At 50.4% G+C, this 17,481-nt stretch overlaps 1 protein-coding gene across 14 annotated transcripts in view; it reads left to right on the forward strand.

The window, feature by feature from the left end:
* Positions 1–17,481, forward strand: part of COBL (cordon-bleu WH2 repeat protein) — a 318,704-nt gene that overhangs the window by 71,162 nt on the left and 230,061 nt on the right. For 7 of the 14 annotated variants that reach the window (XM_081534555.1, XM_081534544.1, XM_081534549.1 and 4 more), the window contains exon 1: positions 4,876–4,967. The exons of the other annotated variants lie outside the window; for them this stretch is intronic. Coding sequence is in view for 5 of the 7 variants with exons in the window: in XM_081534544.1 (XP_081390670.1) it covers positions 4,966–4,967 (2 nt within the window). In the remaining 2 variants the exon portion in view is untranslated. Of the gene's footprint in view, positions 1–4,875; positions 4,968–17,481 lie in introns of those variants that run through there. 14 annotated transcript variants of the gene reach the window in all.

The raw sequence follows: 17,481 nt of genomic DNA on the forward strand, positions 1-17,481 counted from the left end.
CCTCCTGGAGCTGGCAGCAGGGCTGGGCTGCAGGCTGGGGGCAGAGTTCATCCCTGGAGTTTTAGGGTGTGACCTACATGGGAGGTGGAAGGCAGGGACTGGCAGGCACCTCAGGCACAGACAGAAATGTCGATGGGGTGGGGAGTTGTTTGGTACATGTGTCCTGCTGACAATGTGTGACATTTTTAATGGGTACCCAGGACACTCTGTCTGGGCTCCCAGCCTGCTGGGGACAGAGCGGGGTGGCCCTGCGGGAGCTGCTCCTCCCTGGAGAGATGAGGTGTGGTCATGTGTCTTCCGGGTCCAAGCATATAGTCGACAACTATCTTCTTAGTATGTTCATTTTACTTGAAGTGGAAAATTTAGATGCTTAACTTGCTTTTCCGCATTAAGACTAAGATGTTCAGTTTTTCAGTTTTAAATTCATGGAGTGATACAGAGAAGTGTGAAGTATTTTCTAAATGCTACTAGATATTCTTAGTCCATTTTGCTTAAAAATAAACTATACGTACATGCCACAGGGTGTAATGCATAGATGTCTTATTTTACATTGGCAGAGATCTTTGCCAGATTGAAAATTAAGTTTTTGAATAATATACTATTTATACTATGATCATTCCCTTATTTATACTATGATCATTCCCTTACAAAAGTGTAATCTGCAGGCAGGATTTGTCTCTTACCACACTTTGTTTTCTTAATTTAATAATGTCCATAATAATAGCTTAAAAATACCAAAATTGTGCTTATAGTTGACATGTGTATGAACTATACTCTTGCGTATTTCACCTCACTTAATCACATGGTTTGTCTTTTCGTTTCATAATTAAGTGTCTTCCTTTTCACCTCTAATAGAGTATAAGATTCTTAAGATCTGGGACCATGAATTATAGGATGATTTATGTCACAGATCACCTAGAAAATGCTTTGTATATGGCAAGCTTCTAATACCCATTTATGGAATGCTTGACATTTTATTTAGAATTTTATATCCCTGGTAGCTCAGCTGGTAAAGAATCCACCTGCAATGTAGGAGACCCATTTGATCCCTGGGTTGGGAAGATCCCCTGGAGGAGGGCATGGCAACCCACTCCAGTGTTGTTGCCTGGAAAGTCCCATGGACAGAGGAGTCTGGCAGGCTATGGTCCATGGGATCGCAAAGAGTGGGACACGACTGAGCCACTGCGCACATACACATGCAGACTTCTTTTGGGTGGTTTGCAGTTCTCATGTGTAATGCTTCCCTGCTGGAAGAGGGGTGAGTCACCCCTCTGTAACCCCTGGGAATTGAGGCCCAGGGAGGTGAAGTGACTCACAATCCACTGAGCCAGTTGTTGAGGGAGTTGTTGGAGCAAAATCAGAGCTACGGGCTCCAGAGCCCCACTCCCCACTCTACTGCCTCTTGGGGTCAGTACCACAAAAGGGCAAAACCTTTCCAACTCGGGGAGCAGCATCCGCTGACTCCTCTGTGCTCCGCTGGCCTTGTGCTGACATCAGTTCCTCCACGCTTTGCCCATCTGCCCCAGGAACTGTCCACTCAGGCGGGTAGTCTGCACAACCGTCCGCGTTTGACCCGGGCAGCCCCGGTCCCCTGCTCTCCTGTTGTCCACTCCTGGCGCCTGGTGAGCTTGGGGGGCTTCCTGGGGCCTGGACCCCCGCTTTGTGGCCATCACTAGGACATCCTCTGTGCTGAGCACCCTACTGGATGAATCTGTCCTTGCAAAGGTAGTAGTGTTGACTTCAGACAGGCCTCCTGGGGAGGAAGTGCCTCAGAACGACCCTGGGGGCAGCGCTGGGGCTCAGGCTCAGGGCGTGGTCCTCTCCCTGCTGTCCGGGATGTCGGCTCTGGGTGTTACCTCTGTGCATGTGGGCATGAAATCCAATCATCAGTATCTACAAAACGCACAGGCTTAGGTCCTGTCAGGGTTTCCAGCCATGTTCAAACCCCAAGTTGACATTTTTTGTTTGTTTCAGGAACCTTAAGATCATAAAATTAAATAGCAGCAAAAGGGGGTGATTTTGAGACATCATTGTGTCATTTTATGGGCGATGCAGAGGGGTCATGGCCAGCCTGGGTTCACACAGTCCCCCAGTTCACCACAACTCTGGAACTTTCTGGCACCTTCTCTATAATGTCCAACATGCAGGGAGATTCCACAAGGACAGCCTGCAAAATCCCATGTGAGGGAATTAGGGCCTGCAGGACTACAGGACGTGACAGGGAAACCCTGTGGTAGCCAGCAGATGAGGGCAATGAGGCCTCAGAATACTTCGTTATCTCTCTGGAATGTGTAGTATGAGGAGATATTTGTACATGGTGGTGCCACTGCCAGAGCATTGAACCTGTTTCTTTTTCTCCTTGTCATAATCCTAGTTTGTCAGGTATCAAGACTTCCGTCTCATGCAACTTCTAATTTTGAGGGTTTTTTATGCAACGTTATTTTTAAAATAGGAAATTAAGTTATTTCTCTGCACCCTTGAGCAGGAAACAATGACTTAAAATGCACATCACAAGTTATGGAAATACAACTGAGAAGCTGTGTGCATAAAGAGATCAAGGTCCTTTTGTTAATTTGTGGAGAACCCTTGAACCCACGGGCACTTTGCTGTTGTGCTGGCAGACAGGTGCACTTCTGGGTGATGTCAATACACACTTTCATTTCCAACAAGCAAGATAAAGATGAAAAATGTGAATGCTGAAATTTTAGATTTTCCTCACAAATTTCCAATTCTGTGAGACTTCCTTGCTGAATTGGATCGAATGAATGAATTGTATCAGAATCTTTCCTTGACCTGTTATGCTGTTCACAGTGGGACGGGTACTCACACAACACCCTTTTGTCTGATCTGCATCATGAAGATCTTATCCATCATTATCTGAAGTCTAGGCCAGGGGATGGCAAACTGTGGCCAACAGGCTGGATCCCATTTTGGTACAGCCTGCAGTCTAAGAATGTTTGTTAAATTTTCAGTGAGTTTTAAACAAAGAAAAGGAGAGTAATATTTTGTGACATATGAAAAATATATGAAATTCAAAGCTCAGTGTCTATAAAGGAAATTTTATGGGAACACAAGTCATTCATTTCCATATGGTTCTCATGCTCTGAAGTCAGGGGAGTAATTGCAGCAGAGACTAAATGGAGCCCCAGATGCTTACTTCCTGGCTTTTTTGGAGAATGCTCACTCACCCCTGATCTGGTCCATCAGTTAAGGAGCAAAGTACAATGTGTAGCATTTGCCCATTTTCCACTGTGAAGACAAGACAGCCTGGCCATGACCAGCTACCTACACGGGTCTGAACACCGAGTTGGAGGCCCACCATCCTCAGTGGCTACAGTTCTGCAAACAACCTCGATGGCAGAGATAACTAAATAATTGGGGGGGGGTAAGTGCTGATTGCTTCTTATCCTTATTTCTAATGTAATTTATTTAATCATAAGTTGATATAACTCAGTTTTTTAAACTATCTGCTCATTTCATCCATTTATTTGACTATGCCAGGTCTCAGTTGGGGCATGTGGGATCTGGTTCTTGACCGTGGATCTAACCTGGGCCCCTGCATTGGGAGTGTGGCATCTTAGCCACTGGGCCACCAGCAAAGTCCCAGCATATCACTTAATTTTTAATAAAGAGCATGTGCCTACAAAATTAACAGTTGGAGGCAACCCCAGAAAGGGGCGCCCCCAGATGGAAGGAGGCCAGGTAGATGTTTGGCTCCTTCTACCTGGGGTCCTTCATGGGTGAATGATCTCCTGAGGTGGATCTTTAGGGATGAGGCAGAGAGGCCAGTACATAAGAGGGGAGAGCTCTCTGTAGAGGAAAACGTGATGATGAGTGGTAGTCTACAAATTCAAGGTCCTGGACTGAAACATGGCGGGTGGAGGCTGGGGGCTGCTGGATGCAACCCAAACCAGAGCCTTGAGTAGGAGCCTTGGTTGGTGTGTATTTGAAGCCAAGATATTCTTTTCCTTTGCCTTAACTTAACAGATACACCGTGTCAGTTTGTGGAGCAATCCTGCATGCATGTGACCCCAGTGGACGTCCACAGCTTGTTTCCTTGCTCTGTCTCTGCCGCTGAGGGGCAGGACCTCTGGCCATGTCAGCCTGCCAGCCTCCAGCATTTGCTGGTGTCCTGCTCTTATGAAAAGAAACCAAGCATTTTTTCCCCAAGGATAAGAAAGCTCCAGGAAAGCTGAGTTGGAGGCTATGCCTTTGTCAGAGCTGGTGGGCAAAGGATGACCCTGGTGTAGGTTACAGATCATCTGCCCTGAGATGCCGTGGGCTTTGACAGGGAAGCTGAGAAATCCACGGTCTATTGTTAAAGCAGCTTTCCCGGGAAGACACACGTGCTGAGGCCATCTTAGAAAAAACCCAGAAAAGGCAGGGTCTTTTCTGCCAAGGCCAGGCTTGGAAGGGGGCTGAAGGGAAAGGACCATGGTGAGGTCCAACTGTCCCTGCTCCTCAGGAAGGACTCTCACCACCTGAAACTTACCAAACCTGAGCAGTAGTCACATGGCTTCCATGTACATGCTAGGTGACCAGACCTACTCCAATGACATGAAACCAGGGCTGTGCAGGCCTCGGGGTGTCCAAGGAGGCTCTCAGAGCCGGTTGGTCATGGCTGTGCAGACTCTGACCTCACCAGGAAGTCTGTCCCCCAACCTGGGCAGGGAACAGGACCTGAAGTCCGTCCTGGGCACTGTCCACTGTCAACTTAGTGGCCACTTGGGTGGGTGGAAGTTCTTCCTCCTGCCTCACTCCCTTGTGGTCCTGGAGGGGAGTCCCACAGAGGGGGACAGCCTGGCAGCCTGAAGTGTCAACAAAGGCCTCTGTGACATCATCCACCCCTCCCAGGACTGGTGTCCAGGTCCCAGCAGACTACCAACAGCTTTGAAACAGAACATGACCCTTGAAGCTTCCAGGACTTAAATCCTCCTTGGGGACCTGGTCGTTATCTAAAACACCATGTAAATATGGCATTATTCTGATACATCTTTTGTTTCCTTTGCTAACATGTTAATGTTTGTGAAATAATGGCAACTCTTAGACTATTCCCCTTGAAAGTTACTTCTTTTCCCTAGGTGTCCCGGAATAGACAAAATGCAATGATAATTCTATATTTTGGTGATACCACATTCAGATTTCAAAAGCTAGTAACAGAATTGAGCCAGTGTAGGGCAGAGGAGCTTGGAGGGCTAAAGTCCTTGAGGTCACAAAGAGTCGGGCACAACTGAACGAGTGTGCGCACGCACACACACACACACGGCATAACTTCTTACTGTAACCTTTTCTATTTTATAAGTTAAAAAAAGATGGATAAAGGGAATTAATTGATCTCAATGTGGTTTATGTGTATTGACATCAGCAAAGCCCAACAGTAAATTCAACTGATGCATCTTAGCTGAGTTTATTTTTCAACATTATTGCTAGTTGCACTTTTAAGTGGTTTCTGTAAATTTTCAGTGTAACTTTCTGTTCAGTGTAAGGGGGAGCACTGTAGGCAAATTGTTATGAGAATGTAGAGAAGTGTGTAGTTTTGTTTGTTTAAAATCTTTTTCTTATTAATAGGTCAGAGTCAAGCTGAAAAGCATGTTAAGTTTTAAGGGTCATCAACAAGTTCCATGTTGCTTTGCTGAGAGCTGAGTAGACGTAGACAAGGCTGTGAGATTGGATGGTGGATGCTCAACCCGAGGGGAGGTTCCAGACACCAACCTGGGCCTTTTGCTTCTTCATTTCTGTTTTTATTTGAAAGAAGCAATGGGCAAGGACTTGTGGTTGTCAGAACTGGGGGTGGGAGGACGGGCAGGGCTACTCACTGAACCAGCTAGGAGCAGCTAAGGGCAGGCCAGGTGGGGAGCTGGGGGAAATCCTCAGTGCAACCCCATGCACAGGATGGAATGAAGTAGTCCCCAGCCCAGCACATCCCTGGTAAGCTCTGCCTTCAAGAGGGAGCCACCGCCTCCCTGAGTCTGGAAGCAAGTCCTGGCTGGGGGTGGGGTGCGGGGGGCTGGCTGCCGTGGGGCTGGAGGAAGAGACAGGTGCGAGGTGGGCTTGTATCCTGAACACACCGCATGCCAGATGCCTTGCTCACTGTATTTTATGTGCTGCGCCCCTCACTGGGGGGAGACAGCCCTGGTGCTCTCTCCAGGGAGGAATCCGAGCTGCAGGGGGACAGCTGGTATGGGGCCAATCTGGGACCCAGGTGACCCCCACCCTAGCACCCACACTCCTTTGTGGGGTGCTGTCTAAATTGAGGCTCTCTCATGGGCCTCAGGTTTGCATCTGCTGTGGGCTAATGCGACAGAGCAGCATGTCAGCTGTCAGTCCTGAGCTGCTTTATTCAGAAGGGCACAGGTCTTGAAGTTCTTTCCAACCCTGCTCACTGGGATGGCAGCCCCCCACCAGGCACCACTGTTCCCCTCCTTGGAAGCGGCCCCCTCCCCAGCGCGCCCCACTGGGCAGGAGGGTGAGTCCTGAGAGGTCGCTGTGGACGGCCTGGCATGTTGGAAGCTTGGATTTCAGGAACTTCCCCTTTTTCTCTTGGAAGAAAAACCAAGCAGAGTATCAAACAGAGTAGGCTCTGGTTACTTGAGGGAGGCGCTCGCCTGCTGGAGAGGGCGGTTCCTGTTTGGGGAGCTATCTGAGTTTCTGCTGCGTTTTTCTTATGATGCTTGGGAAGTCAAAGCCTTCTTGTTCAGCCAGCCTGAAGTGTTCTGGCTGGGAGGGTGGGACTGGTTGGGGCTGGGAGAGCCTGAGTCCGGATGGTAGCCAGCAGAGCTCAAAGCAGGGGTGCTGGCATCCCGGGGCCGGGTGGCCAGCCTGCGCTTGTCCTTGCAGATCCCGAGGGCTGGACCGTCAGGGCTGCCTGTGTCTGGCCGTGATCTCCTTTTGTGCTGTGCTGTCCGGTCTTTCTCTTAAAGAGGGGCTCCCAGTCAGCAGGCCCTCCAACCAGACTCTGCCCCTGGGCCAGTGGTTTGGCAGCCTGGGAGCAGTCCTGGGTGATGGGCTGAGGGACAACTTTCTGAGGTGAAACATCAAATACTCACTTTCAAGCACTTGGCTTGAGGGGATATGATTGCTCCCTGGAAATCACAGACTTGCAATAAAAATTCTGACGTCCACTTCAGCTTTTCGATCTGCTTTTTGGGCTGGGGGCTAAAGACAGGACCAAGACAGATACCCTCAGAGGCGGGAGGAGTGGGAAGGTGGTGGGCTAGTCCAGTGACACAAGAGAGAGCACCGCCCACCCCCCTTCCCTTTCCACAAGTGGATGAGACTCTGGGGGCCCCCGGCCAGTGCCAGGTGGATGCACCGTGCAGCCCTTTGTTTAACATGATGCTTTCCCGCTGTTCTGATTTGAACTCTGGATGTCAGGGTGCTTGGGGAGCAGGCCGGGCTGGCCCCTCAGCTCTGTGCCCAATGGCAGGTCTGAAGGTGACAGTCACACAGACCAGGATGGGCTGATCCAGCAGAGCGAGCGCAGACGCAGAGCGAGCGAGGAGGCTCCCGCCCAGCTCAGGTTTCCAGGCCCAGGGATCGGCTGAGGGGCCCAGGCCCTATTTTGAGAAACAGTTCACAGGAAGGTTATCAAGTGTCATATTTTCAAAGGAGAATTAAAGGCACCCAGCTCTTAGCTCTGAGCCCAGGAAAGCTCCCTATTGAAGGAGAATGACCCTCAGCCTCTATTCCTGCCTGTGTTTTCCTGTCTTCATTCTCTGCTATCTTAACTGAAGGTGTCTCTGGAAATAAAATAATGTCAGCCTAAAGAAAGTGCTATTTCCTTGCATTGTAGGCCGTGAGAATTCTGTTTAAGAGGCAGACAGAAGGTGACTACATCTGAGGTAGAAGAGACATGCTTTAAAGGTTTTTATAGCAAATCTGCAGCTTGTTGGCAGGAACCTCCTGTTGATAATGAAGTAGTGCAGACTCAGGTCCAGAAATCAGATGTTCTCTGGGAGACCTCAGGTGAGGGGCATCGAAACCATAGTTCATGAGTTATTGGCGTCCAGTGAAGGGGTTCATTTTCCTGAGAAATTCTGAGGGCTCTGTCCCATCCCAGTCAATTACTGGCTGTGCTGAAAGCTGGCTCATCAGATTTCACTGCTTTTCAGTTATTTACAAAAGTAAGTAGAAATGGAGCAGGCTTATCAGCAAGTCGTGGGATGCATTTCAGTGTGTGGTGTCCCAGCTCACTTCTTGCTCTGCTGTTTTTATCTCAGGATTCCCACTGAGTTTCGCTTTGTTTTTTTCACACTTTACTGGGAGGAACTTAATACTGTCCTGCTCCTTTTTTCCCACCGAAGGAAAAAAACATACTGTGTGGCTTGTTGAAAGCCAATCACTGGCTGCCTGTCACGGAAGGCATGTTGGTATTCCTTGCCCCTTGCCAACTCCGTTAGTGAATCCGGAGGAAAACTATAGGTTTCATCACAGGTCTTTTGAGATAAAATCAATGCTAATTTTACCAGCATGTGTTCTTGGAGGCTGGTGTGAGATCAAGTGGTTTTCTGTCGCTGCAGGTAATTTGATGTTCTGTGTAATCTGCCTAATGTTCTTTAGCCATAAAGAGTTTTTTTCTTAACTAATGTTTGTAAACGTTCATTCTGCATATTCAGTAACTGAATTTGGTAGCTCTTGTGTAATAGACTATTTGAGGTTTCCATAGTGATGTGGTGTCTAATTTGCCCCTGGTCATCTCTGTAATTATCTGTTACAAATCTCCTTAATCAGTGAACTTGCACACAAACCTCCCTGGTCGGTTTCACAGGGTATGGCTACTAGTAGCCAGACAGCCCAGGAAGACATTTAATAAGCATGTAGGAGAAAGTCATAAGAACCTCTGCTCGTCATTTTCTTTGGGAAATAAGAGGAGGCACACCACCAGACCTCGGTCTGGGGATGCGCTGAGTGGTGCCAGGCTGCTGCTGGGCTCTGCAGGGTCCAGACCTCAGTGTGGCTCCTCCCTGGTCCTGTCAGAACCACAGCTGAGGGGTGCTGGTGAATTCCAACTTTTGCCCTCTGCCTTGCGCTCCTCTGGAGAAAGGGGGAGAAAAGAACTAGGTTTCTGTGATAGTCGTTTACCTTTCTCTTTTACTCCTCTCTCTTTCTCATTTTTGACCCATTTCCTTTTTTTTTTTTTTTTACGAAGAAAACGATGAAGATGAGGATGTACAGCCTGTTTGTGGGACAGGTTGGACCCATGGGTATCATTTCGTTTCCATCATTCAGTGCACATCAGATCTCTGCCACCCCCTCATTCTAGACTGCGTTTCAGGCAGGTCCCATCACCCTTAGCCTTTGTCATCCACCAGAACAGTCTCATTTCTCAGATGTTATGGAATTCAGTTTCATATCCTTTCCCCCCCAGCCTCCCTACTCACGATGGTACTGCTGCGGGGGGGTCTACTGCCCTACCAGGCTCCTTGGGCGCGGGTACTGCTTCTGTGGCCCATGTGGGGGTCAGGCAGGAAGGGAAAGAGCCGGCAGTGGTCCCTCCCGGGTGCTTTGCGCCCTCTCCTCGCTGCCAGGTCCATGAGCCCTTGGGTGCAGGAGGCCCCCAGATGCCCTGTCCCACCATGGGGTCCACCTGTGAATGTCCAGGGACATGGCTCTTCAGCTCCTGCTCTGGGAGCCCTGCAGCGTTTTCAGTCCCAGCCCTGGTGGGCGGCCTTCATGGACAGGCTCCTCCCAGGCCTCCAGGTAGCCAAGCCCTGCAGCATCCGCCCTCCTCAGAACCGAGAATCCAGTCCCTGGGCCTGGACCGGCGGGCCTGCAGGTTGCCCTCTGCTGACCCTCTCTGTTGCCTCTGACCTGGTAGCTCCAGCCAGCCCCTCTCCCAATCTTTCGAGGCAGCAAACAGGCATCATGTTTGGTTCCTGAACTTCCCCAGTTCCAGGGACCCCCATCCCACACTCTGAGCAGCCCCAGGCCTGTAGTCCCACAGCTCCACGTGCACTGGCCTCCAGCCCAGCCTGGCGGGTGCCTCTCTGGTCTGGAGGCAGATACCCAGGCACCCTGTGGGGGCACAATGATGTCCACGTTGGCTGTGGAAACCCTTCATTTCCTGTTGACCTCTAGCCTTCACTGTGATGTGCTTGGGGGGACGCAAGTGGGTTTTCCTCTGCACAGGACCTGCAGGGGGACGAGAGGGTGGGGTCCTTGTTTCTGTGTGAGGACAAGATGGCCCTGTCCCGCTGTGCTGGGGTTGAGAAGAGCAAGTCACTGCATCTTTGCAGGAGCCTGTTCTCCCTGTTTTCGGAGCAGGACATGGAGGTGCAGGAGGCTGAGGACATGCTGTGCCAGTCACGTGGTGAACCGTGGTGTGGAGACGTGAGCCTGGGTGCGTGCACCTCTCCCTGTCACTCCTCTGGGGTCCTGTGTCCCCCTCATCCTTTGACTCCCACCCTTACCCTGGCCTAGGCCCAGGCCCGCAGTCAAGTCCTGTGGCCCTCCTGCATGACCTCACTCCTGCACTCACTGATGAGGGACTCATGGGTGGGACAGTCTGGATGGAAGAGCCTGGCCTGTATGCAGGGCACTGGGGTTCAGGTGACCCCAGCCTGGCTGACCTGGGAGTGGGGCAGAGGTAGCCCTGGGATGGAGGCATCGCAGGTGGAGAAGTCTGGGGTTCACTCAGCAGGCGGGGGAGACCACAGAGCAGTTTGCACCAGGGGGATGGTTGGATGGAGTTGTCCTGAAGAAGAGTCACTTCAGCTGTGGAGACGGGACTCAGGAGGGGGTGGGCAGGTGAAGGAGGAGATCCTTTAGCGTCTACAGTAAGAGGAATGACTGTAGTCTGACCATGAGAGGACAGCGGCCCCAGTAACGATGGGTCAGGAGACAGAGAGTGGTGGAGGTGGAACTTGATGCAGCCTTTGGAAGAGGAAAAGGAGGAGGGATAGAAGAATGAGGAGCAAGGAGAAGAAGGAGGAAGGAGAGAAGAGGGGGAGGAGACGACAATGCAGTGGAAAATACTGAAGCACTGGCTGAAATGGAGAGGCGGCAGAGGCAGTGATGCTTGGAGGAGCTCTCTGTCGGGCTTGTGAGGGTCTGGAAACCAGCAGACTTTCACAGTCTCTGGAGATGGTGGCAATAAGGTGCTGGCGGGGTGTGGATGCGGACTCTCTGCAGTGAGGAAGTTTGGAGGACACTGGCATCTTACTCGAGGCGGGGGGGAGGGGTGGTCCTAGGGGCAGCACACTCCTTGCTTCCTTGGGGCTCTGCTGGACTGGCCATGCCTCCCCCAAGGGGGAGGGAGGTCAACCAGAACTCCAGGAGCTGCCTGCCGGGAAACGGGAAACTCAGGTGACATTGCAACTCAGGCAGAGCAGACTGTGGGGTCTGAGGGTGGGGAGGGTGTTGTTCTGGCAGCCAGATCCCTTCATCCCAAGTCTGCCACACCCTCCCTGGGGCCCTCTGGCCCTTGACTTGGATGCGAGCCTAGGGCACTGCAGCGTCGTGGGCGTGTCTGCCTGCCACCTTATCTGTTTGGCAGCCTTGTCTGTCGTCCTGGGATGGTGATATTTGGCAGAAACTGAATATGGCCTTCAAGCCTGAGAAGCCACACTACTGCTGCAGGAACACAGCAACTCTCTGATCACCAAGCTTTTGAGGCAAAGGAAAAATAGACTCGTCAGCCCAAGAAGGTGCTGAATCGTGCCTGGGAGATGGCAAGAGTTGTCTTGGGCAAATTCAATGAGTGCCTGGTTGCACAAGGTTGGTTAGCTTCGGTGAAGGTCTGACTTGTCTCTTGAAGCATAATTACACTTCCACCTGTGGGACCGACCACCTGTGATGTCCACACTGGCAACTCCAAGGAGGTGGTGGGCGTGCTTTGTCAGAAAGGAGCGAGGAGCTGCCGGCCATCCTTGGCTATGAAGACATAGCTCTGCTCTTCCTGCCTGATAGCACGTCCTTTGCAGATTTTGGTTTTTTCTTTTTCCTGTATTAGAATTAGAAGGTCTGAGCTTTTGACCAAGTGAACCAAGGTGAATTGTGGTTTTGTTCCTGGCGGGGCGCGCAGTGGGAATATCTCAGCCGGCAGGTGCAACACTGCAGGCTTGTTTGGTAGGAAGCCTTGCATCTTTATTAATAAGTCACAGGCTGGTCGGATCAGAGGCCTCTGTGTGTTCTCACGGTTCTGCTTCGTCTCCAAGCTCCCATCCAGGGAAATTCCAGGGACAGGCTTGCCTTGAGCAGCTGGGCCTGTGTTGGCTGGGAGATAAGGTGCCCCCTGCTCCTTGTAAAGGGGCAAAGCGAGGTCTCCAGGTGAGGGCAGCACAGCTTGGGATGTGTGCAAATATCGCCAGGTGGTTTGGGAACCAGTAAGTTTTCACCTCTGGTCTGTTTCCTTTCATTTGATAAGAATGTTCAAACTGCAGTGAATTAGTGCAGCCTATTTTTTGGAAGGGGAGATCCTTTTTCTATAAACGTTCAGAATGCAGTAACTCTTTATCTGATCCTTGAAGCAGGAGCTGCTCTGCTCAGCTTCATCTAGAAGTCTTTGCCGACAGCTAAGTGATCCACACCCATGGGCTCTTTCTTAACTTACTCGAAGTTGGGTAATAGCTGTGGGACTCGGCTCTCAAATGTTCCTCTTTGAATATGAACGTGATGTGTGCTGAGATAGCCACATTCCCATGCACAGCCCACAAGGTGAGTTTGCTGTGTGTTATGGATAGCTTTTGCTATTGTATCTTGGAGAACCCCATCAAGAAAGCTAATCATTTAATGTTCAATTACTGAAAGCTCCTTCAACCCCAGGTCACAGTGGTGAAAGTCTATTGTGAGTAGGGTTTCTTGGTTGGTTTTGAATGTATCTGCTGCACAAATGAGCTTTCACTGGGCACCTGCAGGAGTTAGCTTCTCCTCTGCCCTCATGGAGTCAGGAGGCTTGTTTTTGTTTTTGCCCCAAAGAATGACAGTAAAAGCCGATATAACCACTATGGACACCAAGTGCCCTGTAAGGAACTTCATGAGTCATCTCCTTTAATCCTCATGGGAACCCCATAATAAACACTGAAAGCATTCTGCATTTGGCTCCTGGGGAAACTGAGGCTGACAAGTTACAGTACTTTCCCAGACTGAGTTGTCTGCTGGAGGACGCACAGCTGGCGATATTGTTACCAGATTTGAATTCACTTCTTTCTGACTCCAGAGAGAATCACTGAGGCTGGAGATGCTCTGCAGCTGTGAAAGGCTGTTCTGGGGCAGAATTCCAAAGGACAATATCTCTCCGTTGCCCTGAAAAGCAGTGTTTTTATGAGAAGCCCGCTTCCCTCTGTCTCCTGGGACGTGGGTATTCCTCTCTTTATATCGTCTTTCTCCAAGCTGTAGCTCGAAGATGCCTCTTAATTTGAGAGTTTCATGGGTATAGTTATAGGGATCCTCTGTGGAATGTTTCTCTTGTCCTGAGTTTTGTTTTCAAAGGCAAAGATGGTAGGAAATGGCACCCCACTCCAATATTCTTGCCTGGAAAACTCCATGGGCAGAGAAAGTTCCATGGGCAGACTCCCCATGAATCCATGGGGCCTCAAAAAGTCGGACACAACTGAGTGACTGAACATACACACACACAGACACACAGACACACACACAGACACAGGAAAGCATCAGAGGGACCGTCCTCATTCCTCTTTTATTAGAAGGGATTCTTGTCCCAGAAGGTGTATGGCCCTTATCATGGAAGGCTCACAGTGATCAGAGAGAAGACACCACACGGATTCCACCTGGGGTCCCTGTCACTCACAGCAGTTTGCAGAAATTGTGTACACATACATGAAGGTGTCTCAGTGCATCTTTGCCCTCATCAGATGCTCAAAGGAGTCCTGTCCTGATCCTAAAGATGCTGAGAGCCCAGCAGACTGACCCAGGGACTCCTGCCATCAGCCTGGACAAGTCCCCTCACCTCCCTGGGACCCTGCCTCTCCCTCTCTTCCATGGGAATGTTGAGCATATTTGTGATTCATGTAAACTCAGCACTGGAGAACGTCCTTGGGGCTCTGAGTCTATTAGATAAGGCTTGTCCGGACCCGACATCACAGCAGGCTATGCCAGAAACCCTCACCAGAGGGGGCCTGCTGACTCATGCCCTCATTGCAGCTGCCCCGGCAGGATGCCCACCCTCTGGCAGAGGGCGCAGAGCCTGGACAGTTCAGCATTGGCTACCCGATACTCGGGGTTCTTTGTTTTCAGGAGATAGCTGGGGAGAGGGGCAGAGGCGCATAGTGGCTCTGGAGGGCCTGCCAGCAGTGTGATCCCAAGAGAATCCCTTGCCTGTCAGTTCCTCAGTCTTCCCATCTGTACAGTGGGGAGGGAGACCCTGCCTGCACCCTTGTTGTGAGAACTGAAGGCATGCAAAGTGCTTGGGACCCAGTGGGCTTGTACATTTTCGGAAGCTCAGAGCTGAAAGTCCAGTGACTGCTGGGCTCAGAGCCTTGGGAGTGTTACTGGAGGGTGGGGAGGCTCCTTAGCCTCTGGCACCCATCCCATCCACCCCCAGCAGTGCCGTGCTGTCCTCTGGGTTTCCGAATGGTCACCTTCTCTTAGATGCCCACACAGCTGGGCAGCAGCATGGCAGCTGAATCCTAGCAAAGGGATGCTGACTCATTTATACAGCATTTAGACGCTGTGTTACTGTCTCTGCTGGGAACGAGAGTCTTGGTCCCTGACCTCAAGGAGTTTAAGTGCAGAGTTCTGGCTGGTCCTACACACTGTGTCCAAACCCTGCGAGTGTAGACTGAGAGAAGCTCCGTGAAGTAAACTGGCCCGATGCTCTGCTGGAGAACATTCCATGGGGCCACAGCAGGGATTGGGGGAAAGGCCTTTCGTAGGAGCTCGCCTTCCAGGCTGAGTCATGGAGGGTGGGAAGGTGTCTGGGGGAGAGAGAACAGCATTTCCAGCAGGGAACAGCATGTGTGAAGCCCTCGATGCAGGAGAGCTTGCCGATTCAGGGTAGCAAAGGAGGGCATGTGGAGGAGCATGCAGAGGGATGGCGGGGCTGAGGCTGGGGGAGCTGAGACGGGCGTGCTTGGGGCCTCCCAGTAAGTGGAAAGAGAAGTGCTGGGGACAGGTAAGCAGGGACATGGTACCTACCATGACTTGTGATTACATGATGGATTACACGATAGAGTGCTGACTCGAGCAAAGGGAGAAGGGGTGAGGTGGGAAGGGCCATGGGAGTCAGATGGAGAGGGATTTTATCTAATTGGAATTCCATTCAGACCTCCCCAAACCTTCCAGAATAGCTCTCTCTGTGTCCCAGCAAGAAGGTGGGCCTTGTTAGCAGGGCTGTCTCTGTTCCTGCCCCTGGCTGGGGTGGGAGGAGGGACCCGATGTCTCTCTCTGCCCTGTCGCTTCAGGTATGGAGGCCCGCTGTGAAGACCATTGTTTCCTACCCTGGTTGCCTCCCTTGTATTTTCTCCCCTCATTTCTAACAATCCAAGTAGCCTATTTTCAGTGTCGTCTTTGGGGTCTGATGCCTGGGTTCCACTTTCTCCTGGGATTTCCTGGTCCCTGAAAGGGTAAACAGAAGGATGCTGTTGGTGCTAGCAGAAGGCCCTTTTCTTACTGATGCCCAGAACTTGCCTGGGCTCCGCAAACGCAGGCACATGAAATGTTTAAACTTTCATTGGATTTCCTGAGAAAAATAGAGAATATATTTTGCAGAAGAGAAACCCCACCCACTACTGAAATACATTTACAAAAGAGAACTGGTCAACTGCTTTGGTCATGCCCACCTTCTTCAAGGCTCTTTCCTGGGCATGACCCAGTCCCTTCTCTGAAATCTGAATCTCAAGGTGGGTTCCTGAGTGGGGTCATATGAAGAAAGAAGCAGGGCCAGGGACACCCCAGGGACACAGGCAGACACTGAGGAAATAATGTGGGATGCAGAGGGGCGTGGCTTTGAACCAGGCTGCCTGCCTGGAGCCTTCACTCTGAATCACGGTTCTCACTCTCATTCTGTGGCTGATAGTTGTTTGAACCGCCAACATTCTATTTAGGTGTAAAAAGTTAAACCTTTGTATTTCAGTTTCTTATCGTCCACATGAAGCTTTTGACTTTGAGAGGATGACCATCCTTTACATCAAAACCATCTTCATTATTGCTTTTATTTACTTAAAATTTTTATTGGAGTATGGTTGATTCAAAATGCTGTGTTAGTTTCAAGTGTGCAGCAAAGTGAATCAGTTATACATATACGTATGAAAGTGAAAGTGAAGTCCCTCAGTCGTGTCTGACCCTTTGCGACCCCATGGACTGTAGCCTACTAGGCTCCTCCGTCCATGGGATTTTCCAGGCAAGAATACTGGAGTGGGTTGTCGTTTCCTTCTCCAGGGGATCTTCCCAACCCAGGGTTCGAACCCGGGTCTCCTGCATTGCAGGCAGACATTGTACCGTCTGAGCCACCATACCTACTCTTATGTAGATTCTTTTCCCATATAGGTCATTACAGAGTACTGAGTAGAGTTCCCTGTGCTATACAGTAGACCCTTATTAGTTACCTATTTTTTATATAGTAGTCTGTATCTGCTAATCCCAGTCTCCAATTTACCTCTCCCTCCTCAGTCCCCCTGGTAACCAAAAGTTTGTTTTCTGTATCTGTGAATCTATTTCTGTTTTGAGATAAGTTCATTTGTATCCTTTTTTTAAAGTCCACACATAAGTGATATCCTATATTTGTCTTTTTCTGTCTGACTTATTGCTTTTGCTTTTAATGCAAATAACCAGATGCCATTAATTTGATGCATTGATTTCATAATGTATCCAAACATGAAACTAAAAAGCAGTTAAATGAAATAGTTCTCATTGCCTGTTTAACAATGCACACAGCTAATTAAGGCCTTCCCAGGTGGCAATCTGGAGGCACTTGACTTGGTTTGACCTCCCTTTGGAGGCACTTGACTTGGTTCCCTTTTGTCCTGAGGAAACTCAGTGGAACCTGAGGGAACCTAAGGACCCAGAGTCCTTACCGAGTCCCTTTTGTCCTGACAGAGTCCCTTTTGTCCTAAGAGAGCCCAGAGGTTCCTGAGGGAACCTAAGGACCCAGAGCTCTTACCGAGTGGGTCCTAGGCTACAGGTACAGAACCTGGAGTCTTGGCCATCACAGCTACATGCCCACCCCCCCACCCCCACCCCCACATACACCTCTGCCTTCATGTCCTCACCTTTACCACCACCAGCCCAGCTCACGGACACCTGGGCACAAAAGGAAATAAAGCATCCACCCCCAGACCCTATTGGAGGCTGCTGGGGATGGGACACCCCCCACTTTAGGGTGGGATGTGGAGGAGGGGGAGGGTCACAGCTGCCTTTGAGTACATCTTCTCCAGGACTGTCTGCACACCTGTCTGCATGCCTTTAAGCATGTTTCCATCGGAGAAGCCGGCACTCTTGTCCTCACCTCAGCCAGGCTCCTGACGCCAGGCACGCAGAATCCTTTCCCACATGGAGCTGTTCTAACAACATGCTCTGACTTCCCTT

This window comes from Giraffa tippelskirchi, chromosome 10 (genome assembly GCF_054371585.1).
Source record: "Giraffa tippelskirchi isolate mGirTip1 chromosome 10, T2T-mGirTip1v1.2.pri, whole genome shotgun sequence".
NCBI lineage: Eukaryota > Metazoa > Chordata > Mammalia > Artiodactyla > Giraffidae > Giraffa > Giraffa tippelskirchi.